Raw genomic sequence first — 25,591 nt, forward strand, 5'->3', positions numbered from 1 at the left:
TAGCATGATAAAAAGCCCTATAAATTATGATATTGTTCTGTTATAACCGTTTCAAATTAGGTGCGATCTTTAAATAATGTTATTTATATTACATTAGTGTTTTCCAGTAAGCCTACATAAAACTAAAAGTTTAATTCATGTTTTATACTTGCACACATTTCCAAAAATCAAGTACTTGTAATAAATTGTCTATTCGAATAAGTACTTCAACATTTAAAAAATAAATACATATATTAACCCACTTCAACACTATCTGTAAACATATTAATAAAATATCAGGAGACTGTTTTACATTATTGGTCTTATGACCAAACTATGTGTTTCAGTTTTGATTGCATTAAGGTCACATTTAGTTCTACAATGTTCTACATTATGTTGCACACAGCTTTACCCTTACGTGGTGTTCGGGTCTCCCGTGACCCGTTTCAAGTTAAAATTATATAATAACTTCGTTCTTGTTTTTTTGTATCGGAACAAGGCTTCATGATATCCTCCACAACACCTAAACACTTCAAAACTGATTTTGACCATTTTAGCCAAGTTTTGAAGGTCTCTAAAACAAAAGGTTTATCATTTGGTGTTCGAGTCCGGGGAGACCCGGCAGCATGTTGTGGGTCACTCGGGGTCAAATGTGGCCCAATCAAGATTCATCGTTGACTTTAGACCCCCCCCTCCCACCCCCACCCCCTTCATCCACTGTAACAATACACCTGGTCTCCCCTCCCTCAAATTGTATTCTAATATTAGTCTATAGTCAGATAACATAATGATCCACTGTCTTCACTATAGGGAATATAATGTATACTATTCTATATATTATAGTATTCCCATTCTCACTCAGCTACACTGGCTTCCTGTACGCTACCGTATTGACTACAAAAACATTCTACTCCTATACAAAGCTGTCCATAACCTTGCCCCCATCTACATCTCTGACCTCCTTCAGGAGTACACCCCCTCCCGCACCCTCCGCTCTTCGTCCGTAGGACTTCTCACCATCCCAAGCTCTCGCCTCAAAACCATGGGTGCTCGAGCGTTCAGCTGCTCGGCTCCCAGACTCTGGAGCTCCCTGCCACGACCCATCCGACAGTCTGATTCCATAACGACATTCAAAACCCACCTGTTCAAACTGGCATTTCCTCTATAATCTGTACCCTGTGTCCTTTTGTGTCCTTTTGTGTCCTTCTGTGTCCTTTTGTAGTCCATTTCCTGTTGTTTGTCTTGTCTTACCCCGGCTGATACTTCACTAAATCCACTGTTTTAATTTGTAAGGTAAAATTGTAAATTGTAACCCTGTAAGGTGTCCTTGGGTGTTTTGAAAGGCGCCCCCCAAAATAAATGTATTATTATTATAGTCTGTTTGCGCCACAGGAAAAAATAAAATAAGTCATATTGACTTAGCTATCTCAATATTGACTTACTATCTCAATATATTGAAAATGTATTGAGCTAAGTTAATATATTGAGATGGTAAGTCAATATATGTAAGTCGCTTTGCATAAAAGCGTCTAACAAGTAACATGTAATGTAATATATTGAGATAGCTAAGTCAATATATTGCCTTACAGGATTTTTGATTTTTTTTTTTCCTGTGGCGCAAACAGGCTTCCATAATAATAATGAGTGCATTTAATCAAAAGTTTTACTTAAATATGTGATGTGTTTTGGGGCCATAAAATAAAAATGACTACAGCATTGTACGCTTATGAATCCATTATAAGTTAGTTATGATGTAGTTAAAACAATATTGGATGATAGTCATTGTCTTTGAGTGATCTGGACTGAGATAAATCATGAGTCAAAATGGACCCGCGGACACCATGAACGGTAACAGCTTTCCAACACAACACAAGGGTTAAATAAAAGTGCAAGTGAAGCTGAGTGTGCTTGTCTTTAGTTGCTTTCTGTCAGATCACCAGTAGATGGAAGCAGAGTGTTTCTGATTTTCTGAAATAAATGAGTAAAGCCTAGAAATAAAGTAATGAAGTCAAGTTAGTAAAGTAGCAGACACCTCAGTAAAGCTGTGGCGCGGCACCAGACTCTTATCAGGAAGCTGGTGTTCAGATATAATCAGGAACACTGTCGCACACACTGGCTCATCTAATCTTATTTGAATGTTTCTTTTGCACACACAGCTATGCATGCTCGCCCCCTCTTTTCATGTTCAGATTACATTGCATTTAAGGAAAAGCCTTTCTAACTTTTCACTGCTGCGAAAACACTACTGTTCACAAGCTCCGTGATATTTAGAGACTTCAGGGGAAGGATAGTCCTTTGTTTGAGCTAATACTGACTGTTGTTTTCAAACGAAGTCCCCATGTTGCTGTGTGATTAAAACTTTCCCCCAAACATATCTGGGTTCATAATTCCTGCTCTAAATATTTATCTCGCTGTATTTATTCTTCCTCGCCGTGGATGCAGAGTGCAGATGGATTAATAAAGACTATACATGGTGAGGATCAGAAAGTAAAGGAGGGGTTTGTTTGAGTAGGAGAGGGGTGTGTGTGTAGTTGTACTTTCATGTTGTAGCCTAGGAGGTGAAGTAAAGGACACACTTTGGGACAGTTTGTAGCCTCAGGTTTGTGGAGAGAAATGGTCAAGTTAGCAAAACACTGTCAGTATGCATTATACACCTTCAAAATAAAAGCAGGGATTATTTGTTTTACCTTTAAGAAAAGTATTAATTTAGAACATCTAACTAATAAATGTATTACTTAATTAACGATAGGTTAACATATATCAAGCTCTCGATATAAAGAGTGCATACATAACATACAACTTTAAAGGTGGGGTAGGTAATTCACTTCAGAAACACTTGTTATATTCCATGGAATGCTCTTAACATCCAGATAGCAATGAATACATTAAATGCTTTGACAATAAATATATACAAATATTTCATCTGTGGAAGCCGTGGCGCTGTAAAAAGCTCGACCAATCATCTGCCTTGGCCCGGGTCAGATAATTGGATGGCCTACCTGCCTGTCAGCCTTCCATCTGTGCACAAATTTATCTCGTGCCAAGGCAGATGAGGGAGAGGAGCCCTGAATATTTATTTTTCTCTAAATGTTAATTGAGGAAAACACTGAACAGTATCAGTGTCTTATTTTATATTCATCATGACAGTGAATGCTGAACTTTATGGGCCCACCGGTGGGTCCGGACCATATAGGCTACTGTATTGAAAGTACACAATGAAACACTGGATGTTTCTCAATGTCGAGGAAGGCTGCTCCAGAGCCACTATTTCAAGGATTCTACGTCATCGAGTGCCGTCCAGGATCCTTGTTATTCTACCGGCCGGTCTCCTTCGTTGCGGAAAATGTCGAGGCTGCACATGTCTCCGCGGTCTTAAAAGCCCCACAATGCTTTGCGCATGGACCAATTTCCAATATCTTTGGTGGAAATCGTGCTCCATTTAAGGCGGGGCCTGACGCACACCTGCACACCTGTTAGCCTGTTCCACAATTCTTCGTTTTCCGATGCTAGGAAGGATTCTTGCATCTCTTCTGAAGGACCTGACTCGGAGGGACTTGTCCTACCAAGGAAGCGTCCTCGACATTGAGAATCACCCACTGACTTGCTTGTATCAAATCAATACATCCCATACATAATTGGAACGGGAATAATCAAAGCTACAACACTAACTAAAGCATTTCCATCTCCAGAAAACACAGCCTACATGGCAAGCATTTTTATAATATACAGTAATGCACAGTAAGCACTATTTTTGAATTTACTGCAAAATGATAACATAAAATTCACCCCTGGTGTCATTCGGTTTGCCACCCCTTCATTCCACTTGCTTTGACTGTTTAAATGAGATGTCAACCATCAAAATTGGATAAGGGGTTCCAGAGATATCACTGTGCAAAACAGACAGTTTGTGCCTGCTCAAGCAAAGTCATGACATGGTTGGGAAGAGTTTTATTTTGAAAGGTGCTTTACAAATATAGCTTATTATTATTATTATTATTATTATTATTATTATTATTATTATTATCTTTAATTGAAGTTCAAAAATCACCACTTTACTATTATAAAACTATACAAAAATAAATAAATGACATAAACGGTAAATATTATTTCCTATTCATATCTCAACAATTTTTTTTGTCAGCCTCAACATGTTTGGGAAGTGTTTTATTTTGAAAGCACAACCGGAAGTCAGTTTATTTTCAGTTGCAGTAGCTTGTCGGTTGTTAAAGTAGTTCTCGAAGGCGGAAAGTCCTTCATTCAGTCAGTCAGTCCTCAGGGAAACATCATGTAGTACAACACAGACTGAAGGCACTTTAAATATAACTCCACCGTGTTTTTATATATTTTTTACTCGCCAGGAATTTTCTTTTTTCGGTGTTTTAAGCACCGACTGACGTGATGTTCCTCCGCGGATCTAAAAAGCGACGGTCTAACCGCTCGGTGAGTGTTTTTACATCTTATCAAACTCACCAAACACCTACATTTACCTGTCATTCGACCTTTTCTCTATTAGGAAATACACTTTAGGGTTATTTTAAAGCTCTTTTATCTGCTTTGCTTTCATATTTCGACTTGAAAGGAACTTGTAATGACCAACTGTAAAAGCGGCTTGAGCCGAACTTTCTCGTTCACCTGGCTTTTGTCTCGGACATTGTTTTATTTGACTGTAAAAATGGCCCAATTGTCTTTCTGCTTTTACATTATATTGTGTTATTTTAATTGTATTGTGAGACAGAAAGCACATTCTTTGTTTCTTAAGTCATTTCTTAAGGCGCCAGGTACAGTCAGGATGAGTCATACGTCATAGTTTTCTACCTGAGCTATAACCTGAATGCAGATGGATTTTTTTTTAGGTAATTTAATTTTTAAGGAAATATTCATAAGAAGAAATTAACCTAGTTTTGAACATTTTTACCAATAATGAAAACATTATTTTATTACATACATTATGAATTAAAAATCTAAACTAATTATGTATTTAACAAATATGTAATCTGAAATAAGAAACTCATTTTAATGTATTTATTTAATGTATTTGTTTATTATTGCATATATATATGTATATGTGACACCCCTGATGTCAACTTTTTTTGTATACAAAAGATATCATGTTCATATATGCTTTTGAATAAAAGATATCCTGAACATAACCTAGCATAATAATAAACAAATAATAATAATAAGATAATGATAATAGTTATAATGTAACAAAACATTTGAGAACATGGGAAACACATTCTTTCACCATTGTCTAAGATTTTATGCTAATCGATAAATCAAGAAAAATACACAATGAACAAATCTTTAGTTGCATCAACAGCTGTATGCAAAAATATCGAATCATGGAGAAATAAAATCAATTCAACACCACTCGGAGAAGATGCTTTGAAGACTTCACAAAGTTACCTGTTCATACCTTTGTCAGGCTTTCATTACAACAACAATTGATGCTTTGTGAGATCATGCAGCTGGAATTTTGCCCAAAACACAGCCTCCACCGCCGGGATACTGATCAAATAAGGCTTGTTTTGGGAGCAGACGAACAGATGTGAGGTCACCAAACATCTGGCTCTGCAGCACACTTGGATTATGTCCAGACAGTGACTGTGAATCCTACTCGCAGACTATCACTCCAGGCTATCACTTGTATCATTTATACACTTCATCCACTACTAATCTAATAGCATACCAGATTGTGTATAAGACACTATTCTGAATTTAGTTGCATGTGTTACGGTACGTCCACACGGCAGCATGCGTTGAAGCTTCAACGCTTCTTCCCATTAACGTCACGCTTTGCAGAACTGCATTGTGCGTAAGCGTCAGCCAATCAAATCATATGCCAGTACAAGCTCTAGCCAATCAAACCGCGTGCTTGTGTGTCAGGGGCGAGAGATTCATGTGATTGGTTGTTGGTCGAGTTTCAGACACGCCCGCCGGCAAGCTTCAACGCACGCTGCCGTGTGGACGTACCGTTAGTACTTTTTTTGTAAATGTTTCAGCATTTAACAGTGGTGCAAGACGTGTTCGGATAGGTAGTGGCCAAATACCACACAAAATAATCTGTTTATTGCAAGTAAAAGTCCTGTATTCAAATATTTCTAAGCATTTTACAATTAAAATAAACGTACCAAAAAGTACCAAAAGTAATGTTACTCGTTTGGCAGAATTGTGTAATTTTCTTTCTTTTTTTGTATTAATACAATTTTAATTGTTAGTGCAATAACGTGTACATGATATTAATGTTGCAGCTTGTAGAGCTTTATTTATATGAAAGTCTGACATCATCTTCCCTTATGATAGGATAATACATCAATTGTTTGTGTGTTATATATTGTATTAAAACTATGAAAAGTTACTAAAGCTCTCTAATATATGCTGTAGGGTAAAAAGTGCAATACTTGCATCAGAACTGGAGTATCAGAAAGTATAAGAAAATGAAAATACTTAAGTAAATTCGTGTATTTTAAAATGATACTCAAATACTTGTCAATGTTCTTACCCCTACGTTTTAATATAGTTCTATCAATATATATGTAACATATCCCGTGTGAAAGTGCGTATTTTAAACACCTGACACGTACAATAACTGCACTCAGGTATTAATGAGAACCATGAATATGTAATGCTCTAACACTCAATTACATCAGCTCTCCAAAAGAGAGTTTGGAATCGTGTTACGGTGTAACCCAGACGCTTGTTGAAGATACGTGAAGTTATTTAGTTAACAAATTCAATATTATATATATAGCACTTTGAGTTTTGTTTACACAAATGAAAAGTGCGCTTATAAATAAAATATATTATTATTATTATTATATTCAGATGATCAGAGCAGGATCCATTTAGTGTCTATGTTAGGATTAGATATTATCTGGGACTTTTTTTAAGTACATTTGCTTAGTTTAAATGTAATATTATTATAGTAGGACTCAAATAATAATAACATACAAATTAAGTGTCAGTCTCATTGTCTTGTTATCTCATATATTACATTTAAAAAGAAACATTAAACAATTCAGATAAAGCAGTCTTAACAACTATCTCCACAACAGCATCTTGAACTTTGTTTTATGTGAGGCGACAGGAAGCATGATGCACACACTATGAGAGCATGAGGAGGGGGGGGGTGCATCTAAGGCCCCTGACCTCTGACCTCCTCTGTTAATGTGTATCCCCTTCAGTACCACTACATTGAAGAGAAACCCACAATCCCTCTCTTCTGTCAGCTTCAAGTGTTTCCCTCCCGCCTGAATGCTACCACTCGCTTAGCATTTAGCATGTGCTTAATCAATATGAACTTCTCAAACACTTCCAACTGTTTAAGAGTTCAAAAAGATTCAGGAAGCCGTAAATACATCAGTTTAAAGTCCATTCATCCATACTACGATATTGTTGGATAAGATAGAATCTGGGACTTCTCACTTTTTTGCAAAGATTAAATTACGTTATATATTTTGTGTATTAATCTGAATTAAATGAAAATAAAACAAAGAGAAATGTCTATTTTCTACCCTTTTTATCTCAGGGAGTGTGTTACGTACAACTTGTTTAAATTTGAGGTTATTATTATTTTTGTAGAGTTTAAATAATTAGATCCTAATAAATGTATTTTTCTCAATTATCTTTTCGCCTTCTGTTCAATGATGAAAAGCCTGTACGCGATCTACGGGCGAATAAAGTCCCTTATCGGCCTGGACTACCTTCTGACGTCCGATTAGAAAGCTGGCAGCCTCTGGGTGTGTCCGTTACCTGGTTACTCGGTCGCAGAGAACAAACTGCAGCCGCGCGGCGTGATTTAACCTCACAGTGAAAACACACAGCAGCTGATACGGAAAGTCTGAAGTGTGAGCTGACGTGAACTTAGGGGACCGTTTTATTTACTTTCCCCACGCTCAGTTTAGAAGAGACTTTCGACACGCCCCTCCCAGCACATCCTCCTCTCGCAGCCCAAGGCGAACCTCATTGTTGGACACACACACACACACACACACACACACACACACACACACACACACACACACACACACACACACTTGACGCGTTATCGTTTTGTGGACGGAAACACACATGCAGTCTGTGTGTAGCCTTGACTTATAGGACACTGTCACCGTGATAAGGAAACGTTGAAGGAAATGTCAAAGCGACTAATGTTCAAGGCTGAGAGATTGTCCTCTCTGTCGTCATGGAGGTGTCCGCTAACTTGGCTCCAAGTGTTCTCCACAAAGGAAGGAGTCATCATTTGTGGATCTGTTTTTAAATGATATTTTAGTGCCGATCCCACTCCCTAAAGTCTTCCAGTCGAGGTTATTATTCTACAGTCTGCTTTTAAATGTCGAACCCGCGGACAAAGGCCTCACACGCACAACAAACAATATGATAGAGTGCAGGAAAAGTGTGGAAACATGACAATGAAAACACGAGGCGATAAAGCGTCATCTCGCTGAATGGAAAGTCAGTGACACCCGGTCGTTTCCTGAGTCGTGGCTTCAGGTCGCTGCACTTTCCACAGGTGCTTTCATCCTGCAGCGCCAGGCCTTTCATTCTCAGTGACATTTAGGAGTGGAGCCACACTCCAGAGTTAACGTACGCACACTTTGTAGTAGGGGTGGGCGATATTGAAAAATATATTATCACGATATTTTTCAAGCAGTATCACGATAGACGATATATATCACGATATTTTTTCATGTCGGTTATTATGGTTATTTTTCAAGTTACTTAACGGTACAAGCACCTACAAGGTAACAGAAACTAAAACAAAAAGGAGTAACAGACCAAAATAGCATTTCAAGCTGGTTTTATTTCTGAAATGAAACCCTGAATGAACAATTCAACATTTTGATATGGCTTCAAGGCAGTTTCTCAGTATAAGAATGAACTTTCTGAGGTAGCACTAGCAGTGAACATCAATAAACATCAAAAGGAGGGTAAAACATAAAACATCAATGAGGAAAGGTCAGTGCCAAACAATTAAAATGTAAACTTTAGACTTGAAGTGCAATAAAAGACTTTAGCATAACTGAAGGGAAAAGTTTTTTTTTTTTATAGTTTTCTTTATAGTTTTTTTATCACGATGGATACAATATCTCTGAAAAAGCATATCGTGGAGACCTAATATCGTCACGACGATATATATCGTCATATCGCCCACCCCTACTTTGTAGTGTGTTAAATCAGAAAGCTCTCCCTCCCTACGGGTTCTGTTTACAACTGTCATAGTGAGTCAGAGGAGTGATCAAGAAGGCAGGTCCTGATGCACGCAACACGCTGTGAGGCACCCAATACCAGCGGGTCAGTCATAGTTTACTGTCATCGTGTTGGTCTACTCTGGAGAGACTAGTTCTGCGTGTAAACAGCTTCATATCTCAACCGAGGAACCATGCATGTACTTTAATGGAATCTAGCATACTTGCTCAAAAGTACAAAAAGAAAGCTCGGGCTGCACAATTAATCAAACATTTTTTGAAATTGCAATATAGACTATATGCAACATTCAAATTGCAGGAAGGACAATATATCATATATGTTGTATGTGACGATACACCATTCTGAATGAAGTATTGTCGAGCTGTAGATATATCCTGCTCGACAAACGGTAAACTACCAACTTAATAAAACATTGTTATGGTAGCGATCCCACTAACATGTAAGGTAATAATAGTGTTTATAATATCAGTCAAACATACTTGGAGTTAGTCTTTTGGGGAGTTGTGCCGCCCTCCTGCTAATAGCTCCCCGTCCATGTCTCTCTGCGTGGCAGTGCATTAGCAGAGCACTTACAACCTTCAGGTATCAGCGAGATAAGCTAAGCACACTCAGCCTTATCGCAGCAATGCTTCATTGAGTGTGATCATAAAGGGCTTTGCATGGGAAGAAAACAGGCCCGACGTGAATACTGATGCTTTGGAGGTTAGTGGTGAAGGCTGCTTGTGTGTGTGTGTGTGTGTGTGTGTGTGTGTGTGTGTGTGTGTGTGTGTGTGTGTGTGTGTGTGTGTGTGTGTGTGTGTGTGTGTGTGTGTGTGTGTGTGTGTGTGTGTGTGTGTGTGTGTGTGTGTGTGTGTGTGTGTGTGTGTGTGTGTGTGTGTGTGTGTGTGTGTGTGTGTGTGTGTGTGTGTGTGTGTGTGTGTGTGTGTGTGTGTGTGTGTGTGTGTGTGTGTGTGTGTGTGTGTGTGTGTGTGTGTGTGTGTGTGTGTGTGTGTGTGTGTGTGTGTGTGTGTGTGTGTGTGTGTGTGTGTGTGTGTGTGTGTGTGTGTGTGTGGAAAAGAGAGATCAAAAGACAGCAGAGCAGGTATGCACAGGTAGCGGGCGGTATCACATATCTGCACTTTATTACTGCTCGTTAAACGCTGCTAGCGTCGCTGCGTCTGCATAGAATCAAGCATTTGGGAATTGCAAATATACTTTGGAGCAGTTCAGTTTTGTCCATGCAGCTTATTTTGAAAACCTCAGCTAAGCAGCAGAATATATGAGGGGTTTCCCCGTTGTTGTTGTTGTTGTTGTTGTTGTTGTTGTTGTTGTTGTTGTCGCAGACAGAAGTCCATGTCGCGCACATGCACCTTCACAAAATGATGAGTGGGAAAAAAATGTATCAAACTCTCACAAAGCTTCTCCTTTTCCCCGATTTGAAGTCAACATCTGGACGTTTTTCCTCGTGCAAATGGAGCTTGTTGTATTACAGAAGTTGGTGTATGCTGCACTGCATGTTGGGTTATATACAGACCGTTGACTTGAACCCCTTTGGAACAGGGGAACCTAGCTGTTAAGAGCTTATATGATACAGACACATGTTCCCTGTCGAAAGTAGCTGTTGGCTCAAGAGACGGAGAGGTGAGCAGCAGAACGTGGAGACAGAGCGACTCCACGGAGAGGAAAGGGTGCCGCTCTCATCCTGCGTCTGCTTCCTTCCTCTCATCTCTAAAAGAGGCTTGTGTGTGCAGTCTGTAGTCTGCACACACACGCACACACAAGCACACACAAGCACACACAAGCACACACAAGCACACACAAGCACACACATGCACACACATGCTAGGCTGCAGGAATTGAATCACAAGTGCAATATGAGCTAGTTATTGTTGGCTCAGCACTTTTGGCAGAAGACCTTTGTGCGATTGTTTTTGTGTAACAGTAGCTATGGGCTACATTCTGGATATGACCTACTGTTCTGGTCTCTAACAGATAACAGGACTGTAAGATGAAGTCCTTAGTCCTTTGTAATTCTATTACCCTTCATGCATCCAGGAAAGTCCCACTCGAACACAAGCAGTCCCACAGAAGCAGTCTGACTGTTAGATAACACGGAGTGCATCAAAGCAGCACTTTTGGAAGTGGTAATAGAGGAGTGACATAAAGGCCACGACACTTCTAACCTCAGTCAAGGATGATTGAATTGACTAGTGAGGGTACAACTCTACTGGAATAATGTAGAAGAGATTAGTGTTCAATCAGCTGTAAGGAGTCAGGTTATGTATCAGCAGGAACAACGATGTGCACAGAGGTGTTAGATGGGCGATAGATATGACCTTACACTCCGAGATCATATGAGAAACAGTTATCAGTCTTAATGAGGCTCGCGCCAAACATCGGCCGCCTTGGCAGCGTCGATGCAAAGTCGTGTGACCGTAGCGTCGTTCCTAAAGTTAGATTATTTTCTGCAAAAGTAGAAAATTGAATGGAAAAATCCCATCGGTTTTTGTTGAGGGAACCGAGAAGATGCCGACTTCCAGGTCTGCCTCGACAATTACATCATCCCTGCACCGCCCGATACAGATGTTACAAAGGCCTGTGCACTTCTTGGTTAATATGTCTACTAGAAAAGCACGAACACACACACACACACACACACACACACACACACACACACACACACGCACGAGTTATGACGATGTTGGATTTTCATAAAGTGACGTCAGCAAGTTATTCATAGGAAATGTAAAGGCTCATGCTCCGTGAAACACGCTGCCGGACTAACGGCTGATGGGATGCCTCTTCAGTGCCTTCTGCCCGAGGCTCCGTGGGAACAGCTCACGCTCTAACCCTCACTATGATGTTTCTGCGGCCTGTCTGACACACACTGGATGTGCTGCTGCTGCTGCCTCTGTTGCTTTAACCCTTCTCTGTCTTGTGCCAAAAGCCACACGGGAAGTGATGCTGATCTGATCTGAAGAGAGCTTGTGTTTTGTTTGCAGCAGGAGGAAGAGGACCCGGACCGAGGGCAGCCCTGCATGCGCTGCGGGGATCAGTGCCCCGGATTCCAGGTCCACGGCTGGAGGTACGTCTCAAACTCTGCCCACGCCGCCGTTAGCTTAGCAGGAAATGTTTGTCTCGAGCTTTGTGTTCACCTCTGGTGGCACTCGCTCCTGTTGCTTTGTGGGTCTCGCGCAACTTCTGATAACATGAGTCCACTTAAGTGAAGCAAGCGCAGACATTTGATTTCATCGGCTGACAGTTTAATATATCGTGCAGCTATCGGCACGGATAGCATGGGACTGTTTTCTGCTTTGTGGAGATGTCAGAATGTAAGAGGTCAGAAGCCCTGCTGTGTGTGTGTGTGTGTGTGTGTGTGTGTGTGTGTGTGTGTGTGTGTGTGTGTGTGTGTGTGTGTGTGTGTGTGTGTGTGTGTGTGTGTGTGTGTGTGTGTGTGTGTGTGTGTGTGTGTGTGTGTGTGTGTGTGTGTGTGTGTGTGTGTGTGTGTGTGTGTGTGTGTGTGTGTGTGTGTGTGTGTGTGTGTGTGTGTGTGTGTGTGTGTGTGTGTGTGTGTGTGTGTGTGTGTGCGTGTGTGTGCGTGTGTCACATGTCTTAGGAAGGATATCAACATCGCTACCAACTGGAATCGGCTTATCTTTGATCTGTGTACACGCTGAGAGCAGATATACATTAAAAGACAACAAACATGACCCAGTCAGGGCACCACACACACACACACACACACACACACACACACACACACACACACACACACACACACACACACACACACACACACAGCCAATCGGCCTCACTGACCCCGTGGCCATAAGGGATCAGAGTTATAGACTCCTGAGGGTCTTAAGCCCTGATGACGCAGCGGAAGCGGCTGCATAGAAAGCTCTGTGTTGCTCCATGCAGATGATTGTCTTTAGTGCAGATCGACTGAGTGGTCGTGTGGAACAACACGAGATCTAATGCGGCAACTAACCATTATGTTCATTATTGTGTTGATTAATCAATGAATGGTTATAAAATATCAGAAAGGTGAACAAAGGTCCATCTTAGTCCCCAAAAGTCTAAGCTGATATCTTTACAATTCTTGTTGTTAATCCAAGAGCTAAACATATCTCTTAAACTTAAAGCAAACACAAATCAGGAAATCCCAACATTGAAAAGATAAGGACATTTTCAGCAAAAAGGACTTCAAAGTAGTTGGCCATTTGTTTCTATAACTTCCTGTTTATTTCACAATAAGATCCGCTTCTTCCTTCCAATATTTAAACTCTTTTAAAGGCAGATATGTCAATTAAATAGAATGCGCCGGTAACATGTAAATAAAAGCATCTTAGTTTCTCAAAGTCCCAGTTGATGTCTTTAAATTGTTTTGTCAGTTCCAAACTCAAAGATATTTACTTTAATCTGATTAAACAGAAGAGCAGCAACTCTTCATATTTGAGGGACAAAAAAAAACAGCTTTCTTTTACATTTTTGCATGAACAATTACTTAAAGGTCTCCTATCATGCTATCTCTAGGCAACAGCACAGGTCTCAGATATATACAAATATATAAAAGACATGTCTATGAAGTGTTTTGCTCAAAATACCAAACAGATCACCCATGTTCTAGCCACGCCTCATATCCCTCTATTTCACTTCCTGTTTCTAAAGCGCTGATTTGAGTATAAAGCTTAAAAAAATTAATAAATAATAAAAAGGAGGGGTCTGAGCTCATGCGGGACCCGGCAGCTACCGTCTAAACTAAATGCTGCCGTGATGAAACGCCATATCATGGATTATCAAGTAGGGGTGCAACAACTAATCGACTTAATCGATTAAAATCGATTACCAAATTAGTTGTCAACTAATTCAGTCGTCGATTCGTTGGTGACGTCATCACGTGCGTTTTACGCGCCGTTAAGTTATTGGTGGAGACATTTAAAAAATATATGTCATGTATTATTGATAAAAAACATTATATCGCAGTCTTAGTGTGGCTCGTTTATAATCTGTAAAAAGACAAACAAATGCGTCTATGATGTATTTTCGATCAGACGAGATCTCTCTCCCTGGTCTGTGTGGGAGGGGGCGGGGCAGCTTACACACACGCGGCTGCTACATGCAGCCACACACTGCGGAGAGAACGCCGCTCCGAGGTGTGGTTAAACTTTACCCGTCTCGATGCTCGTTGCCTAAATTGCAATACGTGTTTAGCATGTGAGGGCGGTAACACGAGCAGTTTGTCTAAACATGTATCCAAAGTGCTCCACATCCAGACGGAGGAAGGCACCGGGTTCCACTGTCTCTAGCAGCTCTGTAGCCCCGTCCACGAGCAACGTTTCCACGTCAGGTGTTCTGTATGCTAGCAGCAACACACGGAGTTAACTACATTATACAAACATGGGTTAATGATTAGAGGAAACTGAATTAGTTAGTTTGTTAAAGTTTCAGCTATTCTGTTTACAATTCTGTTATCAGATAATTTATTATTTGCTAAAACACTTGTTTCTTTTCATGTGAAATATTATTTATTTAATTTAAATGAAAAGCAATGTTCATTTTGTATGTATTGTATGTATTAGTGTTAGCGATGCTAATGTAAACACCGACCATATTACGTCCAAAACAGTCGGGCGTTGTTTCTGATAGCAACTTTCTGATTGGGCCGTGGGTCCACATTTCAGATATCACGTCATATCGGACGCAGATCTGGATCAGCTCCGTTGTTCCCCGTTTTTAGAGATGTGGGTACGGAGGAAAAGAGAGAGGGTTTTATTTAATTTTTTTCAGAGTTTCTGTATAACTCTGCAGCAAAATGCATTTCAATTCTTGCCGTTCCTTCTTTTAAAACTTAGACACAAGCTAATCAAAATGTTAACCGACAGACGTCGTACCCTATTTGTTCAGGAGTTATTATGTTACTAAGTCTCTTGTTCAGCAGGTTTTCTTGTGCTTTCCTTTGTGCCCCTTTCCTTTCCTCTCCCCTTCAGTCTGTGAGTGAATATCCAGCTGCTGGGGTCTCTTGGTTTCTTTAATCCTGTCAATCACACTAATAAGATTAGACCTTACTGCTGTGATCGTACCCCTCTCAAACTCTTTTTACCTCCCCCGTCTCCCCCACTGTCACTGCTGCGCTCCCTTTTCAAATAAGCCTTTCAGTAAGTGTTAAAATATACGTATAAAGTAACATTTGCATTAGTGTAGAGCCGCAACAATTAATCAGCTAATCGGTTATTCAATCGACAGAAAGATTATAATAACTATTTCGATAATTGATGTAAATTCCGCCTCAAATATGAAGATGTCCTGATGTTTCCCTTCAGAGTAAAGTGGATGTCTTTGTTTCTTTGACTGACGAAACAATACTTTTTATATCATACCACCTTTAACTTGGACATTTCCCACTATTTTCGGACCATTTTATAACCAATCATCATTCAAAATAGTTTCCGTTAGCCGGTAATTACCGGACTTTGACTGATAAAATATGCTGAAGACCGGCAAATCTAAATCTCTGGTCGAAATGTCCGGTCAAAATAATTTCCCTTTAGCACAATACCGCGTCAGTTGCGCCACTTATGTGACGGACAAGAAGAGTGAGGCTGACACTCCCGCGAGCGAGCAAGAGGGCTGTCTCTCTCGCTCGCGAGCGCATCGCCGCTCGGGGGTTTAATCTGCGCGCGAGGGTAATTTCATGCGCGTGATATATTCTGACTCCATACAAACACACACTTCAGGTTAGAACATCACACGTAGCTATTTTAATGACCTCTCAAACTACCGTACCTAGTTATACTTATAGATGTGTTTTTATTGTCAGGTCGCTCATTACTGATCCGCGAGCTGCACGATACTGACGGGCCGTCAGGAGGGGGAGAGCGCTCCGTTCATTATTCCCGTGTTGTTGTAAGTTACTGAACACTTTTGAATAATGTAGTTATCTACTATGATTAGTTTGTTTGGGTTAGGATTTAGATTTAGATTTAACGGACATGTTGACCGGCAAAAAGCGGAAACTCTGGCAGCACTACACGAGTGAAGTAGAAGCAACACATTCATCGTTTGAAAGCAATCGGCTGATCCACATAATACATCTTTCCAATGTTGTGTTTATTGGTTTCAGACTCTCTGGCTTTGAAGAACAATCGGTTTGACACGGCTCGATGAATTAAAAGAGATTTATCCTCTCACTAAAGGATTCACAATCCCAGATGGGCCGACTCCGTGATGGAGAGAATAAAACAAAAGGCGCAGGAATGCGTCCTCGTGAAACCAAAAGACTGTAACTGTATCTCTTAGTTGTTCCTGTTCGCTCTATTCAAGTCAGGACAAAAGCTTAGAAGGTCGAATGAAATCTAAAACACATGTGCTCCTCTTCAAATCCTGTTTACAGTATCCGTGTCAAAAGGCCGCGGGTAATGGGGGTTCATAAATAAGGGTTTTCCTCAAGGTAGAAATCTTTAAAACTACTTTTTTGAGGGAGGACAAAGAGAAATGTAATGTTTAGAGGATCAGAGAGGACATATGATGCTCATGTTCAGGTGTATATCAGTATGTAGTGTCTCTACTGGGACATGTCTCCGTGATTTAATGTTCAAAAAGCTCTTTATTTTTAATGTATTAAACATAATGTCCAATACACACGGAATGCCATCGTCTGCATCCGTATTCGAACATAGAATAAAAACAACGATCATCAGTTGAAAAACAGCAGATAATTGTTCTTTTAAGGTATTTTATAAAGAGTCAGTGTTTTGTGATGTGTGAAAAGTCATCATTTTAAAAGTGATGTTGATAAGACATTGCACATTAGTTAATATATTAAAAATACTAAAATGAACGGCCAATGATCAAAAGAAACTCTAGAAACTAGAATATCTTTGAAATAAACGATATAAAATATTTAGAATAAGTTGGAATAGAGCGCCGCAGTGACGCGTCCTAAAAAACGGAAGTGAGTCAGCATTTCTCCACTTCCTGTTCCCTGGTCTCAGAGCCAATGGGATCTCTCCATAGGGTTTAGGAAACTATCTGAACTAAGGTCTGTGGTTGAGACGCATTGAAGAGACGGATCACGGTTTGTTCTACGACATTAAATCATCCGCAGGGACCCCACTGGGGATTTCTGAAGAGTGTACGTGTCTGAAAAACGATGGTTGTTACCAAGTGGCTGAATAGGACTACAGAAGTCGTGGAGGCCGTTGTACGTCATTACGCCGAACATGTAAACACTCCTCTAAATGTGTGTCCTGTTCTGCTTGAAAGCAAGTCATCTGGACTACCTATGTTGCAAATGTATTATCTTTTCAATTTACACACGGCATCTATTGCCGTATAGTTGCAGTATTTTAAACCAAAACGTAAAAGCAATGAGAAGTCCGCTGGCTGATGCTGCAGAGCGAGGAACATGAAGGTGATTAAATGATTGAGACGTATGGGGGTCAGTCTGAAAGACCCCGGAGTCCCGCGCTAATGGCATCTTCCTTAATAACCCATTTAGAGTCGCACCTTTCCTTAAAGAGAGACTGCTTTGGGCTTAAAGCTGATGCTCGCTGAGAGGGAAGCGATCCATCTTCCTCCAGAGCTTCCTCAGACGCAGCTGAGAGTGAGGGGGGGGCAGATGGTGCTGCCGCTGCCCAGCAGAGACAGAATTGAGTTACTTTTGACCCACAGGTCCCCGCCACGCTTCACAAGTGTTCAAAGTAGCCGTGGCTGTTAGTCTGGGTGGCCATGCGGCAATTACTCAGTCACTAATTAGCGTAGAGAGTTAAAGAAGGAGGCCCATCTGTTTCTAAAGATCTGATCTGAGGACAGATTCCGTCCCGTCCTGCAGAGAGGTTATCACACAGCAGCACACATTGAAGCAGAGGCTTATCTGCTTTAAATAGCTTTACACTGACATGCAATGCATCTGTATACCCGGTCTCATTTGCTGCTTAAAGTTAGTTGTCCAAAACCTGCATTATGACACGGCTGCGACTTCTCAAGCGGTTATTTTATTATCTATTGAATCTGCCGGTTACTTTGTAGATCCATCATTGTGCCAGTAAAACATCTACATCACAACGTTAGGGCTGCAACATATGATTATTTAATTATCATTTAACTGCAGATAATTTTCGAGATTGATCAATTTGTCATGAAATGGTTTTCCGGTTTCTCCAAGGTCCAATGAGATGCCTCTAAATGTCTTGTCAATCAATACTAAGATATTCACTTAATATCGTATCCTAGGAATCTGAACATTGGAAAGGCCGAAAGAAGCATTTTCTTTAGCATAAACAATGAATTGGTTTTATCCGACCTATAGTCACAAATATAAAGATATTACATTTACATCATCGAAAAGTAGAAGCTGAAACCAGATAACGATTGAAATATCTGAAACTGTGTCAAAGTGGTTGCCGATTAAAATGGGACGGCATAAAGCGGCACGAAACAAACTTTAAACATTTTGATTCAAGAGAGAAACTAAACCCTTCATCAAAGCTGTTTCTATTACTCACAAAGTCGTTTAGGTATCCTTCCTCTGATTCGGACCTGCTCCTCTTCCTTGGCCCATGATACCACCAAGTTACACCAAGTTACACGACACTCGGGATAGTAGTTTATTCGTAGAAATGTAATGGGACTGAGTCTGAAAGTAACACCGCCTGCTCGATATTTCACTTCGTAGCCACGCATCTTGATCTCTCACAACATGACGAATACTGCGCCACACAGCGTTGCTCACAGGCTCCTCAAAGTCTGCTCCACTCTCGTTTCTGTGATTAATGACTGCATCAGAGCAACAATCGCCCGTCTGTTGAATCAGTGTGTGCCGAGTCATCTGAGCAGAGAAGACAGCGACTTCATCATCATCACTTTACATCTTCAAAGGCAGCGTGAGTACTTTCCTTTGACGTCTTCCACGTGTGTTTAGCTTGTTTTTTTTTTATGTGGGTACCTTGCGTTTTCAGTGGTGTGTGTGTGTGTGTGTGTGTGTGTGTGTGTGTGTGTGTGTGTGTGTGTGTGTGTGTGTGTGTGTGTGTGTGTGTGTGTGTGTGTGTGTGTGTGTGTGTGTGTGTGTGTGTGTGTGTGTGTGTGTGTGTGTGTGTGTGTGTGTGTGTGTGTGTGTGTGTGTGTGTGTGTGTGTGTGTGTGTGTGTGTGTGTGTGTGTGTGTGTGTGTGTGTGTTCATTGGCTTTTGTTTGATTTACGGAGGAGGGGGGAGTCGGGGGCGGCAGGGACGTTAAAAAGAGGCAAACCCTGCTCTCACTGACACACGGACAGACTTATGGGACGCAGCGTCAACAGGACAACCGGGAATACTTTGTCATGATCACAGCAGGTAAAAACCATATATTTGACTATGTGAGAGGATTAGAGAGACTCGAAACATGTGAGAGGGGTAGAGAGACTCGAAACATGTGAGAGGGGTAGAGAGACTCGAAACATGTGAGAGGGGTAGAGAGACTCGAAACATGTGAGAGGGGTAGAGAGACTCGAAACATGTGAGCTGTGTTTTGTGTGTGTGAGAGATTCTTCCTGACTTTGTGTTGTTTTGTACACACAGCTGGGTGGATTATAGGTGCTGAACATGATGTGCCTGAAAAGTACCTTAACAAGCTGACGTTATACTATCGTCATGGAGGCTGGTGCTGCAGGATATGAGGAACATACGATACAATATTACTTGTGATACATAAAGCATTTAAAGAGTACGACTTAGCCTTTTCATAGCAAAAATAATACAATACATTGCTTGTTGAATTAATACTTTCTTTTATTATCCAAAGTGAAAATTAAAAGGAACGCAAAAGGCACTAATTTGATAAAATGATAGTTACATTTTAAAGTCAAATGTTCTGCTAATACTGTCTTTCAACTCACAAAAACAATACAATTATTTTATCAGCAAATTGAAAATGAGGCTTGGAAATATCTCAGTTTTGGACAGCTCTATTGGAGATGTCATTGTATTTTAAAATAAGGTGGGAACAATTGAATGTGCTGGCTAATATATTACTGGACAAAAGGTGTGGTTTCACGGGAGCGGCGAACAAGCGTTAATCTCCGTGTTCAACACATCCCCTCTAATCTCCAGCTAATTAAAGCAAATGGTTATTTCTGCTCCACAAAGTACATTTCTGTTTGTTTTCCATCGAATGCTCCGTCGGCATGACGGCAGCAGGCACTCCAATAAAAGTCAATATTTCAGGAATCACAAAAGTGTATAAGATAAATATGAATAAATCAAATGTACAATAATCTGGATTAGAAATGGAGCAGCTTTTCAGTCCTTTACGCCCCCATGTGTTATCGACAGTTATTTAATTGCTGGATTATCTATAGGCAGTACATGTAAGCAAACAATGCGTAACTAACGACAACACCAGCTGTAGCAGTTTCAGTAAAAGGGTTTTCATTAAAGCAAGTGTTTGATATGGTTTTAAGTGTCTACAGTTCAGATTTAAAACTTTAAACACCACATTGAAGTTCTAACTAAGAAATTGAAATTCACTCTTGGCTTCCTTTTCAGACTTAAATGTTGTTTTTCAACTTCTTCCCGTGAAAGGTTGGTCTCTGGCTGATTCCTGTCCCAGCTGGACTACGGTGATACCGTCTATAGATGTGCCTGTCCCACTGTTTTGGCCAAACTTGACCCACTCTCCCATGCTGCACTGCGATATATATCAAATGCACCCGATAGGACTCATCATTGCAAACTGTGTAGCCTAGGATGGTCCTCACTTAGTATGCGTAGGATGCAGCATTGGTTTTTATCAATGTATAAAGCCATTTTAGGAAATCTTCCACTGAACATATGTGCCAGATCTGCTCCAGTTTGTGACTCTCACAGCCTCAGACCCAGTGCCTGGATAGTGGATACGGGTCCAGGTCCCTGCCGTGCGGACTGAGGCTGGAAGTCTTTTTCATTATGGTCATTGGTCTCGGAATGACCTTCAATCACGCCTCAAACTGAGGGCACTTGTCTCAATAGCCTGTTTTAAATTAAAGTTGTCTGAAGTCCTTACCACCAGCTGCTCTTGCAGTAATAAGTAGAACCTTTCTTACTGTCCTAATGTGCTCCATGTCGTGACTGCTTTTCGTCTTTTGTTTACTTGTGTTCTCTGTATTTTATATGTCTGCGTAATAATGTGTAACGTTGCTGCCTTCTTGGCCAGGTCAGCATTGTAAATGAGATTTGATCTCAATGCTTTTTATCTGGTTAAATAAAGATTAAAAAAGACAAACACAGATGTTGTGCTGAAATATATAGTATTATTGTTTTATAAATGTTGTGTCTGCGCACTTTGAATGTAGCCCCTCGTGGGTAATTTACATTTGGGGAATTACAGGGTCTTTCCTCACAATCAATATTTGAAAAACCATTGATCTGAAACATTTTACAATTATTCCATTCAATTAATCTGATTATTATTATTTTCCTGACTCAATGTTTCGTTCTTATTTTATTTAAAGATGTGGAGTTCCTGTTACTCGACTTATTATATCTCAGCTTCAGTTTGTTGATTTGAAACTCTTGGTGACGACAACACTGTCAACAATAAATGTCCCTTACTTGAACTCCCTTTAACTGTTTCTGCCCTCTCAGCATAACGGCCCGTCCACACAGGCATGACAAACATCTTGAAAAACCTTGAAGCTTGGCAATTTTTTGCGAGCAACGTGACCAACAACCAATCACATGAATCTCCCGCCCCCGACATACAAAGCAATAGCAAAGTAAACTGGATATAAACTCCCCAAACAGGCGAAAACCTACCAGTTCCACCCACTGTCTCTGCCTCCTCCCTCCATGCCTGCCTGGTTCCTCCGGTTTGTATCCCGGTAAATAGTTCTGGTCGTAAAGAACCGAGTGATTTGCTACCGTAATTTCTCGTTTGGAATATGAGGAAATGAACTGCGGTCTGGCTCTCCCAGCTTGCACGCGGTTTGATTGGCTAGCGCTTCTACTGGCGGGATTTGCATAAACGGGATTTGATTGGCTGATGCCAGCTTCGAAAGCATCGCGAGCATCAAAAGTTGAACATTGCTCAACTTTTGATGCTCGCGATGCTTGCAAAGCCATGCTCCGCTCCCCACAATGCAGTTCGGCGAACATTCAAAATCTTCTACGTCACCCCATTCAAGTGAATGGGCGAAGCTTTGAAAGATTGGTTTCATGCCTGTGTGTGGACGGGATGTGATGTGTGATGTGTTTTGCCCGAGGGGACGAAGCCTCGCTGCCTTACATCAGAGTTGTGGGACTCAAATGATTGAGCAGGACAGATCAGTCATTTGCAGCATTACAGTGCCCTTCAGAAATGCTCTTAAGTTCACCGAAATAACAATTACTACTTGCTAAGCAAAAGAGACATCGTGTGAAATCTTGTTTTGGTAAAGCATCCCCTTTGTCATCCTTTACCTCCCGTCTGTTTGTCAGCAGGATTACTGAAAAAGCTACAGCTCAAATGTGTGTTAAAGTTGGTGTAAGGGTGTAGCGTGGGCCAATGGAATAATGATTACATCGTGTCACGGATCTGCATTACACGGCAATACACACATTATGTTTTTGTAAACATTGCAAGATAGGTTAGGGTTAGGGTTAGGGCTGCTCCTTCTTTGGTCCTTCAGTCAACTCATTGGTGGTTTTGGTCTCAGTTGTTCAGATTTACTTGAAATGATTACTCTACGCTTTTGCCGTGTTATTGTGGAGAAACTAATTGACATATTTATGAGTTAGTCGACTAAGAATTTCTGTCAATCAGAGCATCTTCAGCAGATATGCCTGCCTTTAAGTCAATTCAAGATGTCAAGTTGAAATGCATCCAGAGGGACCAGCCTCTGTAGATTGTTCATGTGAAGCTTTGCACCCGCTGCTGGTGATTGTATCTCATCGTGTGGAGGCTGCTGCTGGTGGGGGGTGAGAGCGAGTGCATCTGCCATCTGTCCCATCATGCCATGCTGCCTCCTCCTACCCACTAACATCGGCATATCCCCCCTCCCCGTTGCCCAACACACACAACTGACACACACATACAGTACACGAGGCTGGGGTCAGATTTGTGGCAACATGGCTAAGCCTAAGCTGTGTGTACTATTATGTATTGGACCTGCTTGGCAGTTAAAGCTATATGTTGTGCCAACTTCCGGACAGAGGCATATCACAAGTCTAAAGAAAACCAAAACAAAAAAAAGTTTATTCATCACACTTTTTTACAGCGTAACACATAATGAAAGTTAGACTTAGCATTTAACTATATTACTAGGAGCAGTGTGCAGCTACTATGAAGCGGTCCACTTGTCTTCGTCTCAAGTTGTGTGCTTCTGGACTTGCATGTGCTATGTTCTGTGCTGAAGTGTTTTTCCCAATGTGGTTCAAATGCATCTTGAGTACCTGATGGTGCGGTCACAGCCGCAAACAGTTGACTGTCAATTGGACATTTCTCGCACTCAAGATCCCACATCATGGCTACATAATGCTGCTTGATAAACATACCGGTGTCGAAATGAAACCATACTTAATTTGATTGTGTTCACTTGAGTAAACTCTGAAACCATAACGTTGCTAGCTCGCTGGTTAGCAGCGGTGATCGTCCCTTAAAGTCAGTGAGCCATTCGAGACGACACAAACCGGTAGAAATGCACACACACACACACACACACACACACACACAAGTGATCACATTGTTTGACATGCAGTGGACTAAGGAGAAGCATTGGTCTGTTTGGGGACTTGAACCGACAACTTTCCTGACTCAGCGATACAGGCAACTGTTCAGGACCTTAGAACAGCTGCTGAAATCACAAAGGAAGTATTTATGTCCTCTTGTTTTGTCCACTCCCTCTCAATGACTTGAGTGAAGACAGTGGCGCTCAGACGTTCACACAGACATGGCGACATTACCTGCCGTTCCCAGCAATGCAAAGACAGTTTATTGATCAGAAGAGGAGCACTTGTGCAGTTTACCACCATGTGTGTGTGTGTGTGTGAGTCTGTTGGTCGTGTGGGGGTGGGGTGCTGCAAATAAAGCTGCTTTGTGCCTTGTGAACTTGAGCCACCAGTGCCAGCTGGCAGGCCGTTATGCAATCACAACAGCAGAGATGCACTCATGCAACACAAGCTGGATATGGACACAATGTGGCATCCACACACACACTTACATGTCACACACACACACTTCAGTGTCACCCCGGGGCGCTTTATTCTGACTCCAGCGGTCCCACAGTGAGGCACACCCACTTTCGGGGTGTAATGGGAGGCGGAGGGAGATTACGGCTCCAGTCTTCACCTCCCTCTCGCTTTACTGCGGCGGGATTGACAGCCGGGCTTATGTCAGCGACCTCATTTCCTGCCGGTCTGGTAGTAGCTTGTTTGAGATCCTCAAAAACATCTGCGAGGAGATTGAGTTCACTGCAGTCGTGTTGGAGTATCAGCGGGACACACAAAGCTGTCCTCTCCTCAAGGAATCCCCAATCCGATCTGATGTGTCGATTGTGTATTTGTTTACTGCTGTGATAACTGTTGTGTCAGTAACTCTCGTATTAGTAACTATGTATTAGTAACAGTTGTGTTATTAACTTCTGGCTGCAGTGACTCTCTCTGAGTCAGCCTGAAGAATGTGTGTGGGCTCGATCGTGACATGTCTCCAACGCAAAGTGTGTCCGTAAATCATAACGTTACTAAACTGAGGGCGTGCCTTATCAATGTTGTGCTCCTGCTGATGCCAGGAGTATGATAATTATAGGGTGGATTGACTTAATTGATTCGGGGAGCTTCTCTCCCACACATACACCTGAACATCAGCAGGAGAGGACTCTTTAAAGTAGAGACACTACATACTGATATACACCTGAACATCAGCAGGAGAGGACTCTTTAAAGTAGAGACACTACATACTGATATACACCTGAACATCAGCAGGAGAGGACTCTTTAAAGTAGAGACACTACATACTGATATACACCTGAACATCAGCAGGAGAGGACTCTTTAAAGTAGAGACACTACATACTGATATACACCTGAACATCAGCAGGAGAGGACTCTTTAAAGTAGAGACACTACATACTGATATACACCTGAACATCAGCAGGAGAGGACTCTTTAAAGTAGAGACACTACATACTGATATACACCTGAACATCAGCAGGAGAGGACTCTTTAAAGTAGAGACACTACATACTGATATACACCTGAACATCAGCAGGAGAGGACTCTTTAAAGTAGAGACACTACATACTGATATACACCTGAACATCAGCAGGAGAGGACTCTTTAAAGTAGAGACACTACATACTGATATACACCTGAACATCAGCAGGAGAGGACTCTTTAAAGTAGAGACACTACATACTGATATACACCTGAACATCAGCAGGAGAGGACTCTTTAAAGTAGAGACACTACATACTGATATACACCTGAACATCAGCAGG

At 41.2% G+C, this 25,591-nt stretch overlaps 1 protein-coding gene across 1 annotated transcript in view; it reads left to right on the forward strand.

Moving 5' to 3' along the window:
• Positions 1-4,197: 4,197 nt before the first annotated feature.
• prickle3 (prickle homolog 3) overlaps positions 4,198-25,591 on the forward strand; it is a 37,837-nt gene continuing 16,443 nt past the window's right edge. Inside the window, exons 1-2 of the mRNA XM_034087347.2 lie at positions 4,198-4,419; positions 12,171-12,253. Coding sequence (XP_033943238.2) covers positions 4,378-4,419; positions 12,171-12,253 — 125 coding nt within the window. The 5' untranslated portion in view covers positions 4,198-4,377. The remainder of the gene's footprint in view (positions 4,420-12,170; positions 12,254-25,591) is intronic.

Source organism: Pseudochaenichthys georgianus, chromosome 7 (assembly GCF_902827115.2).
Source record: "Pseudochaenichthys georgianus chromosome 7, fPseGeo1.2, whole genome shotgun sequence".
Lineage (NCBI taxonomy): Eukaryota > Metazoa > Chordata > Actinopteri > Perciformes > Channichthyidae > Pseudochaenichthys > Pseudochaenichthys georgianus.